General features: G+C 50.6%; 1 protein-coding gene across 3 annotated transcripts; it reads left to right on the top strand.

Annotated features, from left to right (window-relative positions):
- The first annotated feature begins 560 nt into the window (after nucleotides 1–560).
- On the top strand, nucleotides 561–8,949 carry Npm1 (nucleophosmin 1). 3 transcript variants are annotated; one of them, XM_042672336.1, is made up of 10 exons: nucleotides 561–709; nucleotides 1,822–1,901; nucleotides 2,158–2,277; nucleotides 2,538–2,738; nucleotides 2,847–2,911; nucleotides 4,112–4,166; nucleotides 4,395–4,478; nucleotides 5,240–5,341; nucleotides 7,164–7,238; nucleotides 8,598–8,949. In XM_042672336.1, exons 1-10 carry the CDS (start codon nucleotides 652–654, stop codon nucleotides 8,634–8,636), a joined length of 879 nt encoding a protein of 292 aa, XP_042528270.1. In that variant the 5' UTR covers nucleotides 561–651; the 3' UTR covers nucleotides 8,637–8,949. The 3 variants fall into 3 exon arrangements, with proteins under 3 accessions (XP_042528270.1, XP_042528271.1, XP_042528272.1); XM_042672337.1 differs by having other exon boundaries at nucleotides 2,847–2,902; XM_042672338.1 differs by lacking the exons at nucleotides 7,164–7,238; nucleotides 8,598–8,949 and adding an exon at nucleotides 6,109–6,438.
- The last annotated feature ends 1,855 nt before the right edge of the window (nucleotides 8,950–10,804 follow it).

The following is a 10,804-nucleotide window of genomic DNA, read 5'->3' on the forward strand; positions in this document are numbered from 1 at the left end:
GATCTCCGCGTCAGGCCCCGCGGGCCCCGCCCGAGCTCGCCGCGCCGCCTGCGGGGCGGGAGGCCGGGAGCCGCGCGGCCGCTCCCGCAGCCTGGGCTCGGCGCCCGGCGGGGACGCGCGCGGGGCGGGGCGGGCCCCGGGTTCGGGTCCCCGGCACCACACACGCAGAAAAGGCCGGCAGTGGGGCTGAGGCTCGGGCAGAGCCCGGGCCCGAGCTCAAGCGCCAGGACCAGCCAGACACAAAAGCCACGACAAGGCCGGGGGACAGCCCAGCCTAACCGGAACGCCGGCGCGGAGGAGCGCGCACGCGCGCGGCGCCGGGTGCGCGCGGCGCCGGAGGGGGTGTGGCCCGGCGCCGCGCGCGTGCGCAGTGCGAGCCCGCCAGGCACCTGGCGGTGGTGGGTGGAAGACGGCAAGGCGGGATTGGGCGGTGGGGTGGAAGTGCGCCTGCGCGGGAGTGCGGCCCGGCCGGAGAGAAGGATCTTCTCGAGCACGCGCGCGGGGGGCGGGGCTTGGCGAGCTCTCGCGAGATGTGCGCAGGCCTTATAAACGCGCAGGCGGCCCGCGTCCTTTCCTTGGCGTGATTCCGTCCTGCGTCTGCCCTCGGCCGCGGAGCCGCCCTCCTCCGTCCGCCCTCGCCGCGCGCCGCCCATGGAGGACTCGATGGACATGGACATGAGCCCGCTGCGGCCCCAGAACTACCTGTTCGGTACGCGGCCGGTGGCGGGCGGCCGCCGCGGGCCTGGGCTCGGGGTGGGGCTGGTGGCGGGGGGCCTGCGGGCGCCGGGGCCGGGGGAGCCGGGGGGCCGGGGCCGCCGGGGGGCCTGCGGGCGCCGGGGCCGGGGCCGGGGCCTGCGGGAGCCGGGGGGCCTGCGGGCGCCGGGGCCGGGGCCGGGGGAGCCGGGGGGCCTGCGGGAGCCGGGGGGCCTGCGGGAGCCGGGGGGCCTGCGGGAGCCGGGGGGCCTGCGGGAGCCGGGGGGCCTGCGGGAGCCGGGGGGCCGGGGCCGGGGCCTGCGGGAGCCGGGGGGCCGGGGCCGGGGGGCGGGCCGGGGCCTGCGGAAGCCGGGGCCGGGCCTAAAAGGCGCCGCGGGAACGGGGAGCCGGGGCCGGGCCTAAAAGGCGCCTGGGGGCCGGGGCCGGACCTGCAGGTACTGGAGGACCGAGGGTGGGGCTGAGAGGCCCGGGGGCCGGGGCCGGGGGGAGCCGCGGTGTTGGGGCCGGGCCTGCGGGCGCCGGGGCCTGCGGGAGATGGGAGCCGGGGCGGGGGGGAGCCGCGGTGTTGGGGCCGGGCCTGCGGGCGCCGGGGCCTGCGGGAGATGGGAGTCGGGGCCGGGGGGAGCCGCGGTGTTGGGGCCGGGCCTGCGGGCGCTGGAGGACCGAGGACGGGGCCGGGGCTGGGGACTCGAGGAGCCGGGGACTCGAGGCCGGGGCCTGCGGCGGGCCAGGCTGGGCTCGGGGGCCGGCCTGCCGGCTGCGCAGGGCCGAGGCCGGGGGAGGCCGCCGGGGAGGGGGCGGCGAGGGGCCCGCCGCGCCGACCACGTGGCCGCCACGTGGCCCGGTGGGGAAGGGGTGCGGGCCGCACATCCGGGGCTCGCGCCCGGCGCCTCGGCCGGGGCTGCGCCGCCCGCCCCGCCGAGCGGGGCCCCGGCACCGGGCCGCCCAGGGCCTTTGTCCCGGCGAGGCCCGCGCCAGCCCGCCTGGCGTCCGCGGGGCCGCTCGGCCTTGGAAGACTAGCCCGGCCCGCCGAGCACAGGCCCGGCTCCCGAGGACGACGGGAGAACGACCCGGGAGCGGTTCTGGAGGAACTTCCCCTCTTCACAGGTTGTGAGCTGAAGGCTGACAAAGATTACCACTTCAAGGTGGATAATGACGAAAACGAGCACCAGTTATCCCTGAGAACGGTGAGTTCGAAGGGAAACAGCGCGGGTAGTGCTCGCCTATGCGTACACTCCCGCCGCAGTTTGACTCGAGAGTAACTGGAACCCAGTCCGATTTTGTCAGTTGAAGCTGTTGGTTGGGTCTTTATGATGCATTTCTTTACATTTGATTTCCACCAGTGATAACAACCAAGTTCATACTTAGCACAAACTAGAATTTGGAGGGATTACAAGGCAGCTGGCATTGAACTAACCCTATTTTTTTGTTGTTGTTGTTCAGGTTAGTTTAGGGGCTGGTGCAAAAGATGAATTGCACATCGTTGAAGCAGAGGCAATGAATTATGAGGGAAGTCCAATTAAGGTTACACTGGCAACTTTGAAAATGTCTGTACAGCCAACGGTAAGACTGCTTAAACTTTGGGGTTTATGTTACTTTCATCCTCCTAAGATTGGTACTGTTGAGGTTACACAAAGATGAGAAAGGGGCTCTCTTGGTCTTTGTTCCTGTGTTCCGACTTGCATTTCAGAACTTGGGGAACAGTCACATGGTTTCTGGTGTCTGTTAGAGGTAGTAAATTGGTTCATGGGTTTGTTGAAGGTTTGCTGAGAAGTGTTCATTTACAGCATTTTCACAACATTTAAGATTTTTCTCCTCTTCAGGTGTCCCTTGGGGGCTTTGAAATCACACCACCTGTGGTCCTGAGGCTGAAGTGTGGGTCAGGGCCTGTGCACATCAGCGGGCAGCACTTAGTTGCTGTGGAGGAGGATGCAGAGTCAGAAGATGAAGAAGAGGAGGATGTAAAGCTGTTGAGCGTGTCTGGAAAGCGATCTGCCCCTGGAGGTGGTAGCAAGGTTCCACAGGTAGATGTGATTTTTACTGCTGTGGATTGTGTTTCTAGCTAGCCTTTTTTTGCTTTGGTGACAAAGAGCAGCGCTCGCTCACAACAAGTATATACTTGCTTTTATCAGAAAAAAGTAAAGCTTGCTGAGGAAGATGAGGAAGAAGAGGATGAAGATGATGAGGAGGAGGAGGAGTAAGTACAACAATCTTCTTTCTTAGCATGCATTAAGTTGGAACTAATAGCCCCATCTTCTGGGCCTTAGGAGGTTTTTTTCTCAAGTAACTGTCAGTTTTTATATTTGTGTTCTTCAGGGTATAAGCTTTTAGAAATGAAGGTCCAAATCTGGGAAGGTAGTGCAGCCATCAATCAGTCTGGGGCTTTCCAGTTCCTCCCAGCCACCACTCTTCCACTTGAGCATGCCTCCAGTGAACCCTCTCTAACTTGAGAATTTTCAAAATTGTCCCCATGGAATGGCTTGACCTCACAGATTAGTCTCCAGAGTAGCTGGGATGACAGGACAATGAATGGATGCCGGTGGAGGAACAGGTGTTCTGGGCTCACTGGTGAGGTGGCTGCTGCCCACCAAAGCTGGCAGGCAAATGAGACAGTGCCTCATCTCTCATTCTTACACGGTATACGTGGAAGACAATTAAGCCAAAATCTTACAACTTAGACTAGAAAATTGAAGCTTTTTTTTTTTTTTTGGTCTGGTCGTGGGGCCTGAACTCTGGGCCTGGGCGCTGTCCCTCAGCTCTTCAGCTCAAGGCTAGCGCTCTACCACGTGAGCCACAGCGCCACTTCTGGCTTTTTCTGTTTATGTGGTGCTGAGGAATCGAACCCAGGGCCTCATGCATGCAAGGCAAAGGGAAATTTTTTATTTATGTACTTATTTTTTGGGTTCGATCGTGGACCTGAACTCTAGGCCTGGATGCTGTACCTCAGCTTTTCAGCTCAAGGCTCGCGCTCTACCACTTGAGCCACAGCGCCACTTCTGGCTGTTTTTTTTTTTTTCTGCTTATGTGGTGCTGAGGAATCAAACCCAGAGCCTCATGCATGCAAGGCAAGCGCTCTGCCACGACCCATCTTCCCAGCCCCAAGCTTTTCTTTTTTAATGCTTAGAAGTCTGCCATGGTCCTCTAAGTCTTGGGATAAAAATTTCCATTTGTACTAGGCAAATCAGCTACCAGCTTAGTGGCTCTGCTATTAAGGGAAATGGTGTGGTGTGCCAGTATGTTGTCCTCCTTGATTCTACGTGAATTTGCATGTGTATTTAGCGCTGTGTCTGGTAGGCTGCACATCTGGCGTCAGCCACACAGTTGCTGCTTGTGCTGAGCATATGCAGACATACCATCACTTATGCACTGCCAATATGATGTTTTATTTCATTTGTAGTGATGATGATGATTTTGATGACGAGGAAGCAGAAGAAAAAGTTCCAGTGAAGAAAGTGAGTAGATGTTGCACAAAAGTGGCAGAAACGAGTGTTACTCTGTATGTACCTGGTGAAAACTGGCTCAGGAAATGTCACATCAGATACAAATTTCCTGAGAGCTTGAGACTGCTACAGTTGGCAAGTCCTTTCTTTACCCAGCATTTTGCCAGACGAATGCTTTGTTTTAGGTGTGACACAGGGTTAACCTTTAGGAATTCAGATGACTAATCTCTTTAATTTCAGTCTATACGAGATACTCCAGCCAAAAATGCACAAAAATCAAACCAGAACGGAAAAGACTCAAAACCAGCGACACCAAGATCAAAAGTAAGTAGTAGCACATAGGTTATGGATACACCTGGCCTGTCTGAAATTTGGACATTTGGAGATCCTAGTAAATGACAGGGGAGGGGCTTGGTAGTGTACATAGCTGTAGTTCTACCTACTGTGGAGACCGCCAAAAAACAACATAGACAAAAATAAAGCTATAGACTGGTATGGTTCAAGAGCCTGATTTAAGTCTCCAATGCCACAAAAAAGGTAAACTGACTAAGCATTGGGGTTCACCACACACTTTGGCCAAGAGCCTGCTGGGAACCAAGCCCATAGAAGAGTTCCATGCACAGGTTTGCTGTAAGGAATTACTTACCTGACAGAGGATAATGGCTTTGTTTGGTGTTAGATTTATGAGCTGAAATTGACATTTAAAAATTAAACTACAAAAGAGGAATCTGTTAATTCTCCTAAGTGATTTTGTGTTGTGTTTAGCTAGTTTGAATTCCCTCTGGTCACTGTACTGAGGTTTTTTGCTAAAGCTTAACCCTCTGTCAAGGAAGCATAGCTCTACTGTTCAGTGGTTAATGAGAGAAGTCTCACCGACTTTTCTGGCCCAGACCACTTACTATATCCTCAGGCAGCCTCTGAGCAACTAGGATTATAGATGTGAGCCATAGGTGGCCTGCTAAGAAATGATTTTTAGAAACATGTACAGCATAATTTGCATATGGCTATAGTAGTTTAAGAATTCCAGTTGAAGAGCTATATGTTATATTAATACACTCATAGCAATCTTTTTAATTTTTTTCCAGGGTCAAGAATCCTTCAAAAAACAGGAAAAAACTCCTAAAACACCAAAAGGACCTAGTTCAGTAGAAGACATTAAAGCAAAAATGCAAGCAAGTATAGAAAAAGTGAGTAAAATATTTAGATAGGTCTTTTTCCATTTCAAATTGAGGCTCTGGCAACTTGGATGAATTGTTGTCATTGCCCTTTTGGTGGTATGTGGCTGTTTTCCAAGTGGATTGCAAAAATTAACTAGTTAATTTGCAATCTTGTGTGATACCTTTCCATTAGAAAGTTACCAGCACATCACAAGTTAGAGATAAAATGGAGCTCTACCTGTTCTGATGCCCAGCAGCACCAGCAGGGGGCGCATGAGTCTTCAGTAGCTGAGCCCTGAGTGCTGTTACATAGTTGCTTGGTAGACTAAACAGAATGGTTATGTTTGCTTTTCATAACCCACCAGATCCCCAGGTCAGTGCTAGGGCGGCACCTTGGATTTGTGTGTGGCTTACCAGGCTTACATCGAGTCTCCTTTTGTCTTCGATGTACAAGGAGGCTTCAGCTTTCGTCCTGCATTTACTCCTGGGGACTAAACTCCTGAGCGATGGACTTGCACGAATAGAGCCGTGAATGTGATGCCTGGTATCACCCTCGAGGGTGACGACAGGCTGCCAGCGCCTTTCCCGGTCCTTGTCCCACTGCCACGCAGGCTCTGGCCCGTGAAGTGAGGGAGGAGTGCGTTCGGAACCTAGTGCTGCAGTGCCTTGCTCTGCTGCCATCGCTGTAAACCTGCTTTCCTAATATCACTGATGTGTTTTTGCCCCTTGCAGACAGTGCTAAAATGATGCCCCTCCCCCAGTTTTAATGTGGTCCTGTCTCCTTGGTTTGATTGCAGGCACTTTGAACAGCCCTGGGCACTACTGGTAAATTAAAGCCCAAAGATGGGGAAAGAGGAAAAGGAGAAACAGATAGAGTCCATACTGACTATCATCAACAATCCAGACTGAAGTCTTCTATCTTAATCTCAATCCCCTTTCCTGATTTGCCACCCATACCCCCTCCAGGCTGGAAGCAATCTTGGTTTCCTAACGCACTCTTGGTGCGCTGCTGTGATTGAGTAATCCTTGCGTCCTGCTTTCTTTTGTGCATGTGCTCCGTCAATTTGACCATGCCTTAGTCCACTTTGTATCCCATAGCTGCTCAATAAATATTTGAATGAATCAAATAAGGATGTATGTGGCGCTAATTTTCAAATGGAGACTGTAGTGAGGTTTGTTTTCTAGGCATTTTCTGTGATAGAGGCAAAATAATATAGCTGCTTCTGGCATGTGGAAGCCATCTCAGATGCATGAAAGATACCAAGGGCAAAAAGAAATTAATACTTAGTTTAAGCAGGGAAAGAGATGTTCAGTATGCCAAATTAAAATTCCACAGTAGTGATGGGTATATTTTAAGGTGTGTGTAATAATTGTGTAACGTCTTAAATTTGGTGACAAACTCTTGGGTATTTATGATGTGTTTCTTTAAGAGAGATTAGTCCCTGTCAGTCTTTTCCCTGTTCAGCATTATAGCCCCAAACTGGTATTTGTAATTAGTGTTTGCTGGTATAGCTAAAGGTTGCTCTGTTGGCAAGCATGGATCTCAGAAGGGGAGCCTGTGTTGCTTTGAATCTGATTCTGGATGGTGGAGAGTAGCGAGGAGCTGACTTGTTACCTCCTGAGGTTTGCATGTCTGGTCTTAAAAATCGAACCTCACAGCAAAACTTAGGAACGCCACGGCTTCAGTGTGCTATCCAAATACCTGTTTTGGGTTCACAGTGACACTGAGTAGTTTTTTTTAAAGTGAATTGGTGGGAACTAGTCCATGTATTAAATAGCATGTAAATCTTGAAGGAATTGTGTTTTTGTTTTGTTTTTTTGCTTACCCTTAATTTTTTCCCCCCCTCAACAGGGTGGTTCTCTCCCCAAAGTGGAAGCCAAGTTCATCAATTACGTGAAGAATTGCTTCCGGATGACTGACCAGGAGGTAACTGATTTTTCTGGGATATGACCAAATAAAAATCTCTTACTATGATTTATTATTTTCTCTTAGTCTCTCAAGTTGTTGGCTTCTTTTAAAAGGTTCCTAACCACAGACAATACTTAATATGTGGAAACTCTTTAAGAATTTAGTTGGCAGAGGCTGAAAAGATAGCTTTTTTAGTACATTTTTTCCTAGCTTTTATAAAGTATCTCTTGGTTACTGGGCTTGGCTTTTCTTTTTGGGTACTACTTTGGCTGGGGGAAGTAGAGCTGTGGTTTTTCCTTGCCGCTCCTTTCGGGCTGCTTTTGGCCGCCTGTGTTTTTGCTTTTTTGAGCGGATAGAGAAGACTACAGAAGGTGGACTGGGAAAACGCTTGGCTGAAATCAGCCTGAAGGGTTTTGTGTCAAGGGGGCATGTGGCTTACTGTCTTTTAGCTTGAGTTCAGTATTGATTCTGTAGATCTTAGCATTTTTGTTAGGCCGTACCCAGACCCACTGTCTTCCACAGGCCAGATGCGGCCTCTGCCATTACTTCCTCTTCTAGACTAAGGATTCTGGTTCTGCCTATAGTTTTTCTTTCTCAGTTGGATTGTTGCAGCAGCATTTTACATGAGCATTAGTTGGATGTTTCAGTTTCTAAGCTTAGAATCCATTGAAGGATATATGGCTGTGGGAGGTCAGCTTAGAACAACTCTGTCCATGTCTGAATGAACAAGAGCAGCGTGTACTGCTTGTGGCTGAGAAAGGGGCCTTTTAAACACTGCCTGGGCTGGCCTCCAATAGGACTACAGGCATATGACCACAGTACCTGGCTTGTTTGGGGGTGTGCAGCAGGCAGTGTCCATTTTGTCAAGATCGTCACTGACAAAAGTATCAAGAGACATTAATTCCCAAGTGGGGAAAAAGCCTGATGCTGTGAGGTAGAATTTCATTTTTTGAGAAGTTTGATACAGTAAATATTCACCCCTGGTCAAAAAGGAAGTAATACAGTTGACCCAGCATTAGTCATTATGAAATATAGCTGAGAAGGGTCTTAGTGAAAGGTACTTAGGAGCTTGGATCACCTTGACAGGGTAGTTTGCAGAGTGAGTTAATGCTGGGCAAGGAATGAAGCCACCTGCAAGTGGGATATCCCACAAGCCAATTCAGCTGTTCCAGTCCAGAGCAACGGGGAATGCAGGTGGGCTTATTGAGGTCAGCTACTTGGACTCTTGACCCTGAAGCTGGGTACTGCCTGATGATTCCTACGTTTCATTAGCCTGTAACTCATTTTTATAAAGTACCTTATCAGGAGTGGTGGTAGGGAGGCTTTACAGTCTGTAAAATAATGCTTCTTAACCTCCTTTTTTTCTTTTGTCTTCAGGCTATTCAAGATCTCTGGCAATGGAGGAAGTCTCTTTAAGAAAGTACTTTGAACAGTTTGTTGAAATTTTCCGTCTCATTTCATTTCTGTAAGAGTTGATATCTGGCTGTCCTTTTTATAATGCAAAGTGAGAACTTTCCCTACTGTGTTTGATAAATGTTGTTCAGGCTCCTGCTGCCAAGAACCTGTTGTCCAAAATGCCTGTTTAGTTTTTAAAGACTGAGCTCCACCTGTGCTTGGACTTAAGTATGTGTGGAATGCTATGGTGGGCCTAGTAGAAGTGATGGTCAGATGTGAAGATGGTGGGGTACAAAATATACACGGGAAATAAACTCAGTATTTTAATAAAGTAGCACTGTTTCTTTGTATTTAACCATTAAGCTTGTGCTTTATCAGAAATAAACTTGCATGGTAAAATGACATCCTACCCTGAGAATCTCTGCCTGATGTAGTGGCAATTAGGGCTATGCAGATGTTTCCAGATACGAAGCTCCCCCTCTCCTAGAGGGGAGACTGGCTGGAGTAGCTCTTCTAACCTGGCTTCTGAGGACAACAGGAGTGACTGCTTCTTAACATATGACCTGCGAAGGGGGGGGGGGTGTTACTTCCAATAAAGATAAAATAATCGTTGTTGAATGGCGGGCAGAGTCTGATCTCCAAGGTGGGCATTTTGGGGAATCTCAGTGCACACCCTCTGGCCTTCCTCAGGCTTCTCCAAGGAGCCGTGGTGCTTGTTCATCTGTATAGAGGCAGAGGGATAGTTACATGAGTCAGGTAGTGGGTGCGTTTCCTTTGGTATAGTCTCCTTTCCATCTCTACCCACAAGTTTTATAGTTCCATCAAGGCCGAGTGAGCACCGCTGCACTTTCTTTAACCCCTCCCTTTCCAAAGATGTACTCTTGAATATGACTGACAGGAAGGCAATCATTAAAAGCTAGAAATGAAGAGGGAAAGGTTTCTTGTTCCTTTAAGTTTCACTATGAATGTTTGGTACTTAGCGTTGTGCCCTTGTGTTTTTCTAAGTATCCTCTCGGTCTGGCTGTATCCAGAATCCTGTATAATATCCTAGTGCATCCAGCAGGCCGTTCATATTTCCGGGCTTGCCTTACCTCAGCATGGTTCTGGGTCCATCCACTTCCTTGCAGATGGCCGTGTACAAGTACAGCACAAATAAGTACATCTGGGCTTCCTTGGGCCTTTGGCTAGTGCAACAGTGAACACAGATGTGCAGGTGTTCTTAGATCCTGGCTCATGTTCAAGGTAGATGCCCACCAGTGGTATGGCTGGGTCATAGCCAAAGCTTTCTAAAAATACCAAAGTGGAGCTGTGGCTCAAGTGCGGTACCTCCAACAATGGGCAAACATCTTGCCTTGAGGGTGAGGTCTTAGTGTCCCCGGTACTGCTGGCACATGCGTGGCACAGGCCGCAAGGGGGCAGTGTTGTTAGTGGGAGCTTGCTTGTGCACCAGGCTTTGGTCAGACTGCTGGGGGAGCAGGGTCAGAAGCTTTTCCTTACAGTGAAGGAAATCCCCTGCACTCAGCATCTTGGACCTTCCGTCCAGGTTGTGCCAATGCCCCAAAGTTTATATTGGCTTATCACAAGACTAGTTTTGACTTAACACCAGCTTCAGCGAATGTGTGAGTAGTTAACTGTTGTAGACCATCTTGAGCTTTGTGAAGTTGCAGGGGGGGAAAAAGGGCTGTTCTGGATTCTAGACATAATTCGTTCCCTTGTATTAGTTCTTGACCCAAAACATTGCCCTGACTCATGGCGTGAAAGTAGAAATACTAAATTCTGAAGCTGGTTTTGTACAGTACTGGGGCTTGAGCTCAGAACCGAGCACTGCCCCTTAGCTTTATTAAAGGCCGCTGCTCCTTCCAACGTGTTGCTGGTTAATTGGAGAAAAGACGGACTTTCCCTTTAAGTAGCTAAGCTTACAGGTACGGGCTGCCTTGGATCTGCCCCTCGGGCTCTGGGACCAGCCCTTGGAGGCTGTGTTGAGTCACTGGCTTGCAGAATCAAGTCTTCAGATGCACGTCAGATGGTTTTCTCACATTTGAGGGGTAGGCAGAAGAGAAATGGCAATGCACTCTGTGCCCCCGAGTTCTAGGGATGTAGGTAAGCCAAGTAAAGTTAAGACCTGCAGGGCTTGCATTTCCTTAGCTGTTGAAGCGTTGCCTTCTGCCAGAACTGGCCTATCTAGAGCT

Source organism: Dipodomys spectabilis, unplaced genomic scaffold, assembly GCF_019054845.1.
Source record: "Dipodomys spectabilis isolate Male_0828 unplaced genomic scaffold, ASM1905484v1 ptg000699l, whole genome shotgun sequence".
NCBI classification, from domain to species: domain Eukaryota; kingdom Metazoa; phylum Chordata; class Mammalia; order Rodentia; family Heteromyidae; genus Dipodomys; species Dipodomys spectabilis.